Here is a 16,057-nt window from a genome sequence, read left to right on the forward strand (position 1 = left end):
CTTCAATAACCTTGCATCATCTTCTCGATCCAAATCATCAAGTGGCAGTTTCTGTCTTATAGGAGCATCTGGATCCTGCAAGAAAAAAAAGTCACCATCCATCCACACAATGCCTCTCTGTCTCTTTCAGTGATTTCCTGCCCTGTTTTATAATTTGGAGTAACTTTTTCACGTTGGCACAACAATCTGTACAACCCACATAATATCTAGCATGATACTTCACCGCCTTTCCTCTCTCATTTCTTCTATTCCTCTTCTGTCACCGTTCTTATCAGAAGGAGTCATTGCAATTTCTTTATTTACTCCACCACCTTGTTTTTTTGCCCCAAACTTCTCATCTTCCAGCCCTTCTCACGTTCAAACATCCTTTCCCCTTCTGCCTCTCTACCTACCAGACTGTTTCTCCTCCTCCACCTTCTAACGGAGAAGGCTTTTCACAACAGCTGTGCTTGTTTCTATTTAATCCAAACAGATTTTCTCAAGCTAATCAATACCTCAGATCACTCCCCAATTGAATTAATCTTCTACAACTGCTTCGCTGTCACTGAGGGAGTTCATTACCTCCTTCTACTGGACAGTCATTTCTCTCCTTGACTTCCCTCCTATTAGCTTTTACTGTAGTAGCTCTCAAGGAATCCCATCAGGACTTGCTTTCATTGTACTAATTACTGTATAAAGACAGCACGCCCTTATCTGCAAGGGCTTCCAAACAGTTTTATAAGCTTTTCTGGAACATGAGTTTGTTTCAGACATAAAAAGTACTAATAAAGCCGTTTACTTCACCAAACAGACCACAGGTACTTGTGATGGGGGGTGAGGTGGGGGTGTGGAAGCGATTGCTGGAAGAAAACAGAAGTCCACATATCCCAAAAGGAACTCCAGAGGTGTCCTGTCTCACAATTTCTGTACTAATTTTCATCTTTTCCAACTTAAATGTTTGCAATTTTTAGATAGTACAACTACTTTTGGATAGTACAACTATCTGAAAATTGGTGGAAGGCTGTGAAAATAGCATATATGCTCTCTCTAACCCATTTTGAAACCAAACCTTATTTTTAAATAATACTTACCAACTCTGTTACCAGAGCTCGAGAACTTCCAATGTATGTACTTAACTGTCGCTGCTTCAGCATATGTAGTGTGTTCTCCCTGAAAACAATGAAATGTTTTTGAGAAAAACGTTTTTTTAAGCAAGCATCTTTTAATAAGACACAAATACTGAAAGATATTTTTTGTTACATGGAATATGGTTACAGAAGAGACACGCTTGATTTGGTTGATTTATCAATGGACTGTGTTACTGTTGTGAAAATGCAACATTTCACAAGTACAATATTAGAATCAATTCACATATCTCTGATTTCTTTCAAAAGCATCCATTATTTCAATCATTCACGTATTAAACTATGAATTGATTTCTGCATGAGCAAAATTTCCCATTAGCATTCACTATAAAGTCAGTCTAGGACAGAAATTCAACTTCGGATGAACACATGATTCCAAAAGCCTGTATTCACTGGCCATTAAAAGCAGGTTTATTCTAGGCATCTAGAATCAAAGGCAGGCTTCGGTCTTTTCTGCCGTAAACCCCATCATTGATAATAAAGATGACAATAACAGCTTCTGGTAAAGGGTCAATGACACAAAGAGATGACAAGAACTTACAACAGGCAAAAATTAAAGCCAGGCAAAGAAATGACCATCTGAGAAACATGTAATAAAAATGGTTTTGTCCGGCATAAACAACAGGCTGATCAGCAGGTGACCATCTCTTATTGTGCTTTATTATGAAAAATCAAATGTGCATCCAGGTTATGATTCAATTAAGTTGCTTTGATGGTTTTCCTTCTATCCTTGCCTCCCAAAAGCAGTAACTGACTTTTTAGAAGACATACTTCAGCAGGTAGGGAGGAAACCGTGATTTTTACATCTAAGAATTTTAACAAAAGAAGTGAATGAACTTAACAACTTTTAAAAATCCACTTTTTAAGAGTGATTCTGTGTCTGTGCCTGTGAATCTTACACTTGGCGGGAGCATGTATACAATCAAAGAAAGCCTGAACTCACCAATACACAGATTTTGCATAAAACTCAATATTATCAGAGAAGTCCCCAATTTCATCCTTGGCAATGCTCTCTAGCCAATCTACCACCAGCTGGAATAAAATTAAATTGCATTTTTAAAACAAACATGTAACAAATAATATTTTAACTGCCTTCCTCTCATCTCTGGATCTACTCGTTATCTACATGGTAACCAAAGGCATACACATCCTGAAGACTACTCCACTTTCATTTTAAGTATCCAATATGAAGGCTGTTTAGGCACTTGATCTCTATTTCTCACTAGATGCTGCAGTTACTACAGTGCTACTTAACAGTTTGTTAACATCATCAACAGTAACAGATGCTCCAAATGGTAATAGCTCTCAGCCCTCCATCCTCCCCAAGCTAGCCTGAAAAACATTTCTGATACTTAGAAACCAGAGAGTGTCGTTTTTATGCATACAAAGAATAATGTACTTCAGTGAATATAAAGAAATAAGTATTTGAAATTTCTGATCTTTAGAAACTAAAAAGCATTCTTTTTATGCATACAAAGAATAACACACTTCAGTGAATATAAATATTAGAAACAGCTTAATAAAGTGCATAGAGCATTAGTGTTATAAACATTTAAGTGTCTACTGATCTATTTCCATTCTCATCTTAAAAACTTTCCGTCATACCTGGCTTTGTCGAACAAGTGAATCTTTCTGAAACAAGTTGTCTACATTTGTCTTTTCACTAGCAGTTAAAACCTATTTAAGAAAAAGCTGATTATTACTTCATGGAAAAGAAAACTTGCCACAAAACCACGAATACCAAACTGAAGACATACCAACTCATAGACTTTCTACAAGTTCAGTATGCTACCTCTCCCCGACCCCTTTTTTAAAAACAGATGACACTATACATTTGTTTTATTTGGATGATTGTTTACATCCAGTTACACTACAAACTATAAAAATGAGATTCAGAATATAATTCATGTATGTATGACCAGAGAAAGATGCTACATAGTAGATCCATTGATTCCACTGACTGCACTCATATTATCCTAAATCCCATTTATTACTCTATACATGAAAAAGATGACAATTTCCAAGACCATATGCACACTTAACATGAACAAGTGGGAAAAAATCCCAAACAAACAAAAAAGCCCAACCCCAGAACCCTGATCTTTCTATCTGCTCTCCTGCATTAATTTAGTTTTCATTAGACTTGCAACAAAAAGAGAACAGAAGATGCATTTTCCTAAAAAACACAAGTAGAAGGAGATTGTTTTTTGGCACAACAGTATTTAATTTAATAGTGACAACTTAGCAGTGGGAATCCTAGAGGAAGCTATTTTATGACTGAGAAAAAAAGCAACTGCGATCATAAACTTTACAAAGGCAGAGTCACACTGCTTATTGTTTTGTCTTCCTAAGCAATCTATTCTATGATTCTATGATTCTGTATTCTGGCAGCAAACGCTGGAACAAGACACAGACAAGAAGACTACAGCTGAAACAAGAATGCTAAAAAATTTGGATTTCTCTTGAGATAAATTGGAATCAGGATTGCAAAGGCTAGACAGCTTGAGACCACATGTTCTTCTTTTAGGCAAAGCAAAATTACCTCTGACCTACGGGATCATTACCCCTACTGATGCAACTTTTTAAAAGAAATAAATAGTTATTTCTAGTGGATTTTCCAAGTGTATGTGGAATACTTAAGGAAATAAGACATAAAGTATATTTTATAATATTTTTACAATAGCATTTTCTATTTAGAACTGAATGTTTAAATTCACTTTTCACAATATATGAAAATTTAGTATTTGTCTTGATAAAAATCAAGTAAGTCTCATTTTTGTTTACATTCTTTCACCTTTCAATTTTGAGTGGCTGCAATACTGAGATTGTAAAAATCAAATACAAGCATTTAGCTTGTATTTAGCTTATTTAGCTTATTATATCGCTTAAAAAAACCCAAAAAAGTCCAAGCTTACTGTGATATCAAATGCAGTTTCATCTTCCAGTGCAGACTGTATCCTGTCCCTAGAAATAAGTGCAAAACCCTAATGATTAAAATAAAGCTGAGAAAATTCAGCAGAATGCATAAATGAAAGCACTTAAAAATACCTTTATAAAAATGTTATTTTAAAAAAAAACTAGGAGTTGCAAAAGTAATAAGAATAGGTCCATTTACAACTTTTATTTCTATAAATAGATAATAGACATATATATCAGCACCTAGTCCCTTAAACAGATTGTTAATAGGTACTTAATTGCTTCAATCCATATTTATAAACTCATAAAAAATATATCCAAGAAAGCGCAGTGCAAAAACATAACGTGCTTTTCAAAGGATTTACCTATAAAGCGAGGACAACAGTCTCCAAGTTACCATCTCCTGCTTAAGAAGCCATAAGACACTGGCAGTTTTTGAAAACTTTTGCTGTCCAGGAGTTGCCCGATAAACTATTTTCCCTAGTATATTCACCTGAGGTAAATAAATTAATACATAGTTAATATTGCCCATCATTGTATCTTTTCTAAGCCATTACAGCAATCTTTTCATTATCCTGAATGCTCTCAACAACCAAGTTTGATTACCATCTCTTCAAAATAGGTAGATGATACTCCACACCATAAATTCCCTTAATTGTTAGTAAAAATAATATTAACACAGCCTAGATGGCATAAACCAAGAGAGTAACTTTGTTTTCCAAGGCACTGTACAAACCCAGGATAGAACCAGCTTATGTCGATCAATTAAAAAGCACCAAAAGACTGGGAGGGAGAGAAGGCAACTACAGAAAAAAAACCCCAAACAAACGACCAAAACTCCCAACTTTGTTTCCATATACATCAATACAACAAAGTCAGCCCTACTGGTATTTGTGACAGTATTTATCACTGCCTGAAAGACATCCTTTCTTTCCCTTCTAGCTCTGGTAAATGAGGAAACCCAAACTGTTGGTTACCACATAATTTACAGTATTACCAAAAAGAAATTCTATTATCTTTTCCTTTATTTATTATGAAGAAAACTTAGACAATAAAGTCTTCTCCATCAGTAGCTAGTTCCACAGCTCCTACTACTTCTAAGAATGGCCCCAAACTCTTACATTTTAGGAGTACCCAATTTGACAGGTATCAATATATTCATAAGTCTTCAAGTGGGAGGTGAGCAACAGATTTGGAAGAATCCTTCACTCTGCTTTTGTAGGTCCTTGGCAACATACAATCAGCTCCCCACAGTTCCAGGTGGCTTAAATCAACCACTCTATATTCCATGACCTTGTAGATAGTATCCATTTTCTCAAACAGGAGGAATGGAAGAGACCTTGGAAGTTCCACCATCTCACAGAACAATCAAGTTCACATTTATTTTCCTTCTCTTGTCTGCTTCCTACTTAGGAACACCATTGTGGTACACGCCTCATTAAAGATCTCAGCGTTCTCCAGCGCAGCCCCAACAACAAATTTGCACAAAACAGGGCTAGCAACCTTCTACCAAGAACGCATTTTCTTAACATAGACACAGGTATGAAGTCTCTTAAAAAAAATTATCTGCCCACCTCCCTCTTTTGTGATCAACACTTATTGACAGAAGCATCATAGTTTCTTCCTTTCAAACTGTTAATCCCTGCTGACCCTGAACTGTCAGTCAACAGCCAATCAATTAAAAAAACATGTCTAAAAGCAGAGACACCTTAAATCTAAAGTTGAGCCCTCTACTGCCAGCTTGTTAGTAATGTAGCAGAAAACTCTTAAAGCATAATACAATGATTTTATTTATTTATACCCAAGAGAAATAAGTAGTTTTTAATCCAGCTTATTATAATTAACAAAAAATCCATACATCTGCTCATGTTTATTGTCACTTGACACTTGCAGTGGAATGGCAGCCAGATGACATTTTTAGTATTCAGCAAGCTACACAATGGGTATTCCTGTGCCAAAGCAGTGTATGAGGAAAGAGAGATGCTATTCAATGCTAGTGGTCAGTGACTCATAAGACTGCAACCAGCTGGAAGATTTAAATTATCTATGTTAAGTACTGTGACTTCTCAGCTTAAAGAAAAATAGCAATACTACTTAGGGAAGGGACTGTAAAAGAAAGTAAGTAAAACCCCAAGCAAACTACTTACCTGACTATTACAAATACCTTCATACTCATCCACAAGATCGAAAATGGTAGTTGATGTATGCTTCAGGAAGGAATGCAGAAAATCTGAGTACATGCTCATAGTAGCTAGAACAGATTTAAGAAGAAACAGTCATATTAGTCAGACACAACTTGGTAAAAAAACCCTCAACACGCTACAAAAAAATCCTTCTGATGACAAGGCATCTTGTCTTCCATAAATCTAAATGAAGACGATGATGATACGAACTATTTATATCCCACAAAGTGGGAAGAACTTACCAGGTAAGACAGTAAGATACACAGAAGCTACAAGGTAAGTCAAGTAATTATAAAACTTTTGCTGTAAACATGTCATCTGAGAAAGTTTTAACAACAAACTCATTTGCGTATCTCCACAAAACTAATCCAGTTTCTGTCTTACATCACCCATCTGTGCCACCAGGTTCCACAGAAGACAAACTCTCAAAACTCCAATAACTGGAAGAGATAGCTTTCTGAACTTTTTAAACTAGACTGTTTTTGACAAAGAAATATCTCAGCAAAATAATACAGAAAAAAGAACATATATATTTATAACCCATAAATAAAAAACGTAGTCAATTATTGTGAAAACTTCAGGTTGTCTCACCAGCTTCCCCAGGATCGTCCTCACGCAACAGTACAGCACTCAGAGTGACATCTTCTGTCATATTAGACATGTCTAGATTTACAAACATTCCTGACTGCTGAGGTGAGAGTGCCATTGTCCAGCTACTTTCATCCAACTAAAAGCATAAAAAGAACATAAGGAAAATAAACAGCAATCTCAGACTATTATAAGCCTAGCTCCAAGTTTTTTCATTCTATATAAATGGTATAAACAGAGCAATTCTAAAAATTAATAGTGAAATAACTGCCTTTAGATAAGGTACAACTATGCCTTTAACAAACAGCTCTGAAGAGATAAATTTTAATCTAGAAAAAGGAAATTCTCAATGTTTTTTTCAGGAAATAACTAAAGTAGAAGCTAATATAAGACCTACTTTAAAACACCATGTATCACTTTTCATCTTAAAACAAATAAATCACTCTAAACTTTCATATTCTATTATGCTAAATGTTTACGTAGTGTTTTGTCGTTCAAAGTAAAAAATAACAGAATAACATTGACTAAGTTGTAAAGCAGCTGTGAAAAGTTAAGCAAAATAGCTAAAATTTGAATTAGAACCATTTACCACAGTCTTTCAACCTTCTTGGTGAATTGCTCAAAACCATTTGATCGAATGAAGCAATACATGTTTAAAATAATAGCAAGTATCAGAATATTAAAGGGGGAAATAAAGACATATCTATACTTTTTGGGGGGTATTTCAGGGGATGTATTTGATTACATATCTGACATCAGAGCAGCAAAATGGCCAAAACAGAAGATAGACTGTACATATACTGCTCTGACAGGACAGCTTCCTATAGCCGTTTCCATGACAGCAATTGCTTTCTCAGCAGCAATTAATGCTATACAAAGACCTAGAGATGTGCCACTAGTTGATTCTTTTTCCAGACTCCTAAAATGGTCAAACTACCCAAACAAGTATAAACAGGGAACCAGACGACGTTGCTGTAGCAGTCTCTTAAGCATATCCAAAAACTGTGGACATATACCTGTTATTCTTCCTTTTATGCCCCAGTTTCTACCCACAGTATTCCTCTTGCCTGATTTCTCTCTGCCATTATTGCCCTCTAGCCTCTAGAACAGAATGCTATAGCACTCCAACTGCAGAGTGAAAATAACAAGAAACTCAGTTCCAATAAAATCGTTATCAGGTCTCTGTGGGAAATACAAAAAGGGCTGATGAGTGTTCTTATCTACCAGCAAGTAAATTTCCACAAGACATAATTTAAGTCCTTTTTCCATCACCCTCCTGTGAAAGCCTTTGTCTAGTTCCAAGTTTCCCCCTGCTAATCTAAACTGGATTCAAGTCAGAGCACTAAATACTAACCTAAAATGTACTCCACTCACAAAACACTAGTTACAGAATGACAAGAGGCTCCGAATCAGAGGAAAAGTGACACTGCTCAGAGCTGTATACATGCTGATCAACTAGGCCCCAGAACCTGATAATTTAAAGAAACAAATGGGCTGTAACAAACTATAGAAACAACCAGAAGGGAGAATGAATTAAAATGCACATACAGAAAAACATCTTAACTTGGTTTGAGTTAATTTAAAAATAAACAGAGATAAAATACTTCAGACGTCCCTACTGATAACTTTCCTAATCAGTGTTTTTCCAAAGACATTACAGTAGAAGATAATTAATGTCATCTGAGAAGTCATCAGAAGAGCTTGTTCTTTGAAGTCCAAACTTTAACATCCAAATTAAACCTAATACCGGAGAGTGACAAAATAAGAAAAATTCTGAAGGTTTAACTTGCTGACATAGAACGACTGTCTTTGAAGAATTTGTAAACAAGCGAAGTCAAGATTTTTGTAGTCACAAGCTGATGTCATAAGGACTAGCTTAACACACATGGTGTGTTTAGCAAGTCCTTAAACCCCTCTATTATTCCTCACTACATCGTCTCAAAGAACACCACAGTAATGAATAATACTAGCAGCAAGCAGCAATAGTAGTAATAGCAAGCTTGTACCACCCACAGTTTGTCCTGGGTGCAAGCAACACTGAAACACTGTAAATTTGTAGTTTCTTATAAGTTTCACAGGAACAAAAGAGGAAAAGGTGCTCTAACTGTCTTACCATTGACAGATTGCCAAAAAGTCCAGGAGTTGGTAGAATCAGAGGAGATTTTCCTCCTGTTCCCAGGATGGCAGACATATCTGATGGCTTCATGGAGCTTCGATTTAGTGCAGTAACTGAAAGAGAGAGAGCCTTTTCTAAAAAGAAGTATTTAAGGCCACTATGCTCTATCAAGGAGCTCCAAAGGAAATCTTATAACGGAGATTGAAGTATTTATGAAATCCTGCTTGGTCACACAAGAAACAAACAAACCAACCTGATGGAGAAGTAACTTGCGCCTGTCCATCTTCATTTTCCTTCCATCAGAAGGCTTGTACCAAACCCACAAATACCAATTATAAAAGAAAAACAAGTCTTGGGCCTGACAACACTTAGAAATAAGGGGGTTAATGGAATTTAATAATCTACACATCTAGTTACACTAGGGTTACACAAACACCCTGTTAACCAAGTCTGGAGCATACTCAAGCCCTAGTTTTCCAAGTAGGGTATGTATAAACGTAAAGACAAAGTGTATCTATTGTCATTTCAGCTCTTCCTCAAGTGCAGCAGCATTCCAGATAGAAGTCTGCAGCCAGGTTGAACGCGAGTGTGTATATGCACTGAATGTGTGACACACCTTCAGTTACTAAAGAGTTCATTGGTACGCTCACATCAGCATAAATAGCAATAAATCTCCAGTCACTCCTTCTTGGAAATTGGCCTCCAAACCCTTAAAGCAAAAGGCAACAAGTCTGCTCTACCAAGCACTACATCTGCTCCAGATACTCCCGCACATGAGTGCAGTGGCTAGTGTTCCCAGGAATATCTGGCCCACGTTAAAAATGGAGACACTGCTTTGCAAGATGATAAATGCCCCATCCTATGACAACAGGGTGCTCCACCACAACAGACCTTCATACAGCCCAAAGACCACAGAATTTGCACCGAGACAGTAGCTGCTTGGGTCCTCTTATCAACCTCAAACAGCCTGGAAAGTCATCTGGTTGCATCATCACAGTGACAGCCAAATCAGGAGCTGCATCAACAGTTGCAAAGAGGGAATGACACATAGTCCCCAAGTTTTGTTAGCAAATTTGGAGACAGAAGTGCCTGTACAGCCCTCAGCAGCAGTTCTTGATACCAAGATAGCTTCAGTATCAAGATCATTAACACTTCCTTTTAGAATGGAGGACTGCTGGAATCAGAGGCATCAAAGATGCCTACAACAGTATATACAACTACAAAATAAAGAGTATGTCCAGGGTTTCCATCAGACTCATCCTGAAGATTGCAAGAGTGTATCTCGTCAGATCTCTGACACCCTCAAATTGTAAGGGGGCAAGGTCATTGCAAACAGGTACAGGGACCCTAGAAGGCTTCGTATCAATAGGTAGATTTGGTTTTCCATGCATCAGTTTCACACAGATCTAGAAAGTTGAAGAACCAAAGGTTTCTGTCCCAAGGTTTATGTCCTTGTATTAGCACATACCTCGAATCACCACAAATACGTTTTCCCTAAACTCTTGAGATGTGGAAGTCAGGCATACTGAAGATCAAAGAAACAAATCAATTCTCAAACTGTAGAACTAGAATTATGGCTACTAACATTAACAGTCTGACTCTGAAGTTGCAGATCAAAGCATTCAAATTGCTAATGGGTCATCATTCTCCTCTCCTCCATGGTGCCAGAAAGTAGTCACTATAAACCCCCCTACCCATATGATACAATGCACTCAAGGGTTAGGAATTTACAGGGTAGCAAAAAAGAATTATGTTGAATAATCCTCAAATACAGTTTCTAATACCCCCAAATGCACAATTAGGAGCAACTGACATCAAAGGAAGCAAAAAAACTTGTCCCCAGGAGAGGAGACAATGGATGCACTTCACAAGAACACTTTAAACGTTCCACTGTAGGAATGAGACTGTACAACGGGAACAGAAACAGAAGTGAAAACGCTGATGCTTTGTTTGTTGCAGAATCGTCAGACAGTTTGAAAGAGAAGTAGCTCTAGCCTATGTAGCAGATGACACTTGTGACTCTTAGAAAATCTGTACGGTGCAGCGGCAAAGCTAACAGAAGAAAGCCACAATGCCAAGGAGAAATGAAGGGTTGTAATCAAGAAGCACAGAAGTCTTTGAATGAAACAGCGCAGGAACGTCAAATAGCAAACCTTTTGTAAGGACTGCCTGTCCACTCATAATGCTGTTTGAAGAAAGTTTATCACAAATCATAGCCACACATGTGGATAATTGTCAGCTGTATTTAGGGAAGTTTGCAGAGAAAATCATTATTCAGAAATCAGAAAGTCTCCTTCTGAAGTCCGTTAAAAAATAGATGGTAGGTTTACAGAGTATATGCTGTCTAGTAACATCTCCTGATGTATCATCTCTATGATGACCAGCCATACAAATGAACAGAACTGCTCAACATTAAACCTTCTTGATCAAAGTATTTTGCATCTGCAATCTCTACTTTTACCTGACATCAACTGTCTATATTTTTGGGGGGCAGCTGCTGCACAAGCAAACTGTACACTACCTCTTACTGAAATTCTGTACTGTTGAACTTTATGAAAAGAGATAAAACAGAAACTTCATAGTGACAAAATCAGGGCAAGCTGTTAGATCAACACACTAATCGAAATAAAGATCTTCACTGAAGACAGACAATGGTCAAGATGGTATACACATGTTCTAATTTGAAGATAAAAGTGGGAAAAGAGCTACTTGATTTTGAAGTGCTCTCTGACCGTCACAGTATGACGCGCAATGCTTCTCTCTTAAGACGACTAACACACCATCCATCTCCAAGCAGTCCTGAAAGGAGGACGTGGAGCAGCAGAAGGTGCAACCATCCTCTTGGAGCTTGCTGGAAAACACACTGGCTAGATGATGATGAAAAAGAGGAATTCCTTATATAAATGCCTGATTGATGACAAAATAGAGACTACAGGAGGAAACTGTGACAAGGAAAAGGGAGGTAAGTCCTGGTGATGATACGGAAATGTGAGGAACGGGCATGTTTCTTTATTTCAGCCACAACTAGTGAGGGAGGCTCTAAGAGCATTACAGACCTTTTCACAGTACGTTTAGTGTCAAGTCAACACTAAGAACAACTTGCAGTTTCACTGCGAGAGCTGTCAGTGCTGGCACACAAGTAGTTCGTGCTTGAGAAGAAGGCTGATGCTAACAGCATTTATCTTTGCTGCTGTCCGCCAAAACAGAATCCACTAGACATTGCACTAAACAAGAACAAGCAGGGCCTACACAGAACTTGCCAGGAACCGTAAGAAATCATGAAGAATCAGTCTCTCTGTAACTTGGTATCTTGCACCAGCGCCAGTTGGGGAAAAACCCCCAACACACTCCTAATATGGGCCAGCTGATGCAGAACACAGGGTTTGAGATTGGGAGGTTTCAGGGCAACCTGACCCTAGCCACCATGTGTGGTTCTGCAGCCCTTCTGTGAGGTGTGCCATGGAATTTCTTCTTCTGAGAGTGGAGAGGGAAATCATTTACCAATGCAACCAGTAAATACACCTGGCAGAAAGGTCAGCAACAGAATTAACTTGCCACAAAAACAAGGATGGAAAAATACCTGAATAGACACTACACAACAGACAATCTTGAAGAATTAAAAGCTACTGCAAAACCAAAAGAAAGCTGCAAAAAAGAAGGAAACACAACAAACTAGATTGCTGATTAGTAAGGCGAGAATCAGTTTCAATGTGGTACTTGAGAGAAACTGAAATGATACTGGACATACTCTTGTGCCAAACAAAGAAAACGAAGCTCAAACACCCTCTAAAAACTGAAAGGCAAAAATCCATTGGCATTCAGCAATAGCATAAATTTGTAACATAGGAAGATATATGTTGACTACTACTAAGTGTTTTTTTCCATATTTATAATGTGTTTAACTTCAGAACCACAGAATTACCAAGAAGTTGAGGTTGGAAGGAACCTCTGGAGATCATCTGCTCCAACCCTCCTGCCCAAAGCAGTGTCAACTAGAAAAGGTTGCTCAAGACCTTGTCCAGTCAGCTTTGGTTATCTCCAAGGATGCAGACTCCACAGACCGTCTGGGCAACCAGTTCTGGCGTTCAATCACCCTTACAGCAAAAAAAGATTTTTCTTACGTTTGAACAGAATTTGCTGTATATCCTGTCGTGCCTATTGCCTCTTGTCTTTTCACTGGGCACCACCAAGAAAAGCCTGGCTGTCTTTTTAATCCCTCCCATCAGGTATTTATATACATTGACAAGATCCCCCCAAGCCTTCTCTTTCCCAGGTTAAACAATCCCAGCTCTTCTGAGCCTCTCCTCATACATCAGATGCTCCAGTCCCCTAATCAACTCTGCAGCCCGTCACTGGACCCACTAGAGTGCGTCCATGTCTTTCTCCTTATGAATTGTTATCAATTATGAAGTCCAAACATATTATTCCTTTAACTAAATACTAAAAAAAGAAAGTAGTCTTACCTGGCTGGCGAAGCAATGAACTAGGAGTTCGGGAAATCAACTGGCCTCTGGGCGTCATGTTTCCAATAGTGTCATCCAGGGATGTAAGAACTGATTAATAAACAAGTTAAGAAACACTCTCCTAAACACACTTTCGGCTCTATTCAAAACGATTGTGAATACTTGGAAAGGAAAAATATTTTGCTGTAGCTCAAATATTATGAAGATTACACATCTTGTCTTTCAGACTAAAGCAGAAAGTCCCATTCATCAGCCTGAGTTAGGTCACAAAATGTTTCACCAGAAGCTTAAAAGCTGGAAGGCTAAAAGGGACACTGCAAAGTAAAGTTCAGAAACCTGAGCACCACAGGTCTGGGACTCTTCATAACTGCTCAGATCAAAGAGAATACTTTTGCCCCATGAGGAGCTGCTTTATGCTACATAAACCTTAATGAGAAAATCTGGACTGAATGCATTTCAAACAAAAGTTCTCTCTCTCTCGGTTCCAGGATGCTGATGACTTTAACAAAAGTCGTCTCTGTTGCTCTACTTTGCTTCTTCCTGTTGGCAACTAGGCTCAGTGCTCTAGGCATGGTTTACTAAGAAGTAGTTGTGTAAAAGTTTCAGCATCCTATGTTATATCAGCGTCCAAGAACATCACGATTCTCAGGGACAATATAATCAGGGCCAATATCTCACTAGTTTTATTCTGCTTACAAAAAACAGAAGGACAAGCAAATGTATTAGATTCCTTTGCCATCATAACCAGAAAAATACCATTACATTACCTGTCAAATTACATGATATTTTTTTCTTATTGTAAATAAGTGGGGGGGGGGGGGGGGGTGTGGGAGGATTATGTGGAAATTTAAATCCATGTCTGTGTACTCTTCTTCCTATTAGTGTGGATGGAAAGCTAAGATACACTAAATAATCACAATACTCTGATAACACAATACATGCAAAAGAGCATGAGACCATAAAATTAAGCTAACGGAGTGAAGAAAACTTCATTTTTTCAAAAACTCAGGGATGGAGTCAGCTGTGGCTCACATAGTTCTCTGGGCTGACATCAACCTGAGTTCATAAGCCCATGAAAAAATGTAAAACACCACGATACACAAATGCGATGGCACAAGTTTAGGAGACAGGCAACGCAACATCCCTGCAATCATATTTAACCCACAACCAAAATAATCAACCTAAACATAGTCAAGAATCGACTATACAAGCATTTCGACAATCTCCTACTTTCCCTGAAGTCTAGTGAATAATCTTCTGAGCCACCACCACAGCAGCTTTGACATCGTTTGAGACTACAATGAGGGGAAAAGGAGGGGAGAGCGACAATTCCATTCAGAGGAAATACTATTCCGTGAAAAGGCAAAGAATTGCATCTTTTGGCTTATCCCCAAGTTCTTCTGTAAAGACCAAGTAACATACCCTGTTGCTGAAAACACAGTATTTTTCTGAACGAAACTCATCCAGATTTCCTAGTCACACTTTCAGTCAGTCATTAATATCCCTCCCTACTAGTTTTTAGATATTGCAATCACAGTTTTGTCTTTGAACTTTTCTCCTTCTTAATGCATGAAAATATCACACAGAAAAGAAAACAGACTACCTAAGGGGAAAATACGAGACAGTTCAATAGCAAAATTTTGACTGCAGAATACCTCACAAATCAGATAACAATTTCACATTATATTCATACATTCCTCACTTTAAATGGGTATAAAACAAAGAGTAACTTGCCGTATGTTTAAAAACTATTCTCAATATGCTCAAAATCAAAGGAGTGGTAAAAATACATGCTCCACATGAACACAGCAAACAATTAAAGAGAAGATAAAAAATCTTTACAGAAAAAGGATACTAGAAACTCTTTTCTGAGAGCTTTGCTTCCGTCCAGGTCTGGCCATCTCTGCATCACGGGGGGATGACATGTCTCCAAACCCATTTCTAGAGAACAGCAACACAGACACAAAGTAAGCAAGTGAATCCAAGCAGAACATACGACAAGGTTTTTTTGTTGCTTCAAGTAACCCCACAACCAGGAAACTTAAACAAAGCGTAAGTCATCTCCAATTCTAGTACTGATGTCCAGTTTCCTCTACAGAACATCTAGTATTGCTCATCAGCTCGGGAAAATGAGTTTGTCTGAAAACCCACACTTTGTTCCTCCTACACCACAACAGACATTTTCTTATTAAAAAAAAAAAAAGCTAGTAAGAGCTGCAACAGTATGAAATTCAATTTTGAATTGAAAGATTCAATTGAAAGAATGACATGATTTCACTGTTTGATTTTTTTCTTCAGACACACAAAACCCTCGCAGATTGAGAAAGTTCGCGTGTCTTGCAGGAGGGGAAAAAATCGTGAACAATTACTAAAATGCAAAGGAGAAGCTACAGGTGGATCGCGAAGGCCACAGCTGTGACTGCCTAAGCAGGCCTGCCTGCAGAGCACCCTGCAAAGGCCCGGCTCAATGACGCCTGCGGAATTAACAGCTTCAGTTTTATCTATAAATACGTTCCAGAAGAAATGAAACAGGTCTAAAGCTCTCGGGTGACATAAAAGCCTTCGATACCCCTCAGAAACTGTTCCAGCTTCGCTGCGTTTTCCAGCCCGCGCTGCGGACACACCGCCCCCGCTCCTCCGCGGCCGCTACAGGGGGATGGGTCACAT

General features: G+C 38.1%; 1 protein-coding gene across 1 annotated transcript in view; it reads right to left on the reverse strand.

Moving 5' to 3' along the window:
• Positions 1-15,323, reverse strand: part of NUP107 (nucleoporin 107kDa) — a 30,598-nt gene extending 15,275 nt beyond the window's left edge. The window contains exons 1-11 of the mRNA XM_009327563.1: positions 15,246-15,323; positions 13,391-13,480; positions 8,925-9,040; positions 6,815-6,950; positions 6,188-6,291; positions 4,406-4,533; positions 4,040-4,088; positions 2,730-2,801; positions 2,068-2,156; positions 1,071-1,149; positions 1-75 (exon numbers count right to left, since the gene is read on the reverse strand). Coding sequence (XP_009325838.1) covers positions 1-75; positions 1,071-1,149; positions 2,068-2,156; positions 2,730-2,801; positions 4,040-4,088; positions 4,406-4,533; positions 6,188-6,291; positions 6,815-6,950; positions 8,925-9,040; positions 13,391-13,480; positions 15,246-15,315 — 1,008 coding nt within the window. The 5' untranslated portion in view covers positions 15,316-15,323. The remainder of the gene's footprint in view (positions 76-1,070; positions 1,150-2,067; positions 2,157-2,729; positions 2,802-4,039; positions 4,089-4,405; positions 4,534-6,187; positions 6,292-6,814; positions 6,951-8,924; positions 9,041-13,390; positions 13,481-15,245) is intronic.
• Between the last annotated feature and the right edge of the window lie 734 nt (positions 15,324-16,057).

The sequence above is a fragment of the Pygoscelis adeliae genome, unplaced genomic scaffold, assembly GCF_000699105.1.
Source record: "Pygoscelis adeliae isolate BGI_AS28 unplaced genomic scaffold, ASM69910v1 Scaffold113, whole genome shotgun sequence".
In the NCBI taxonomy this organism is placed as follows: domain Eukaryota; kingdom Metazoa; phylum Chordata; class Aves; order Sphenisciformes; family Spheniscidae; genus Pygoscelis; species Pygoscelis adeliae.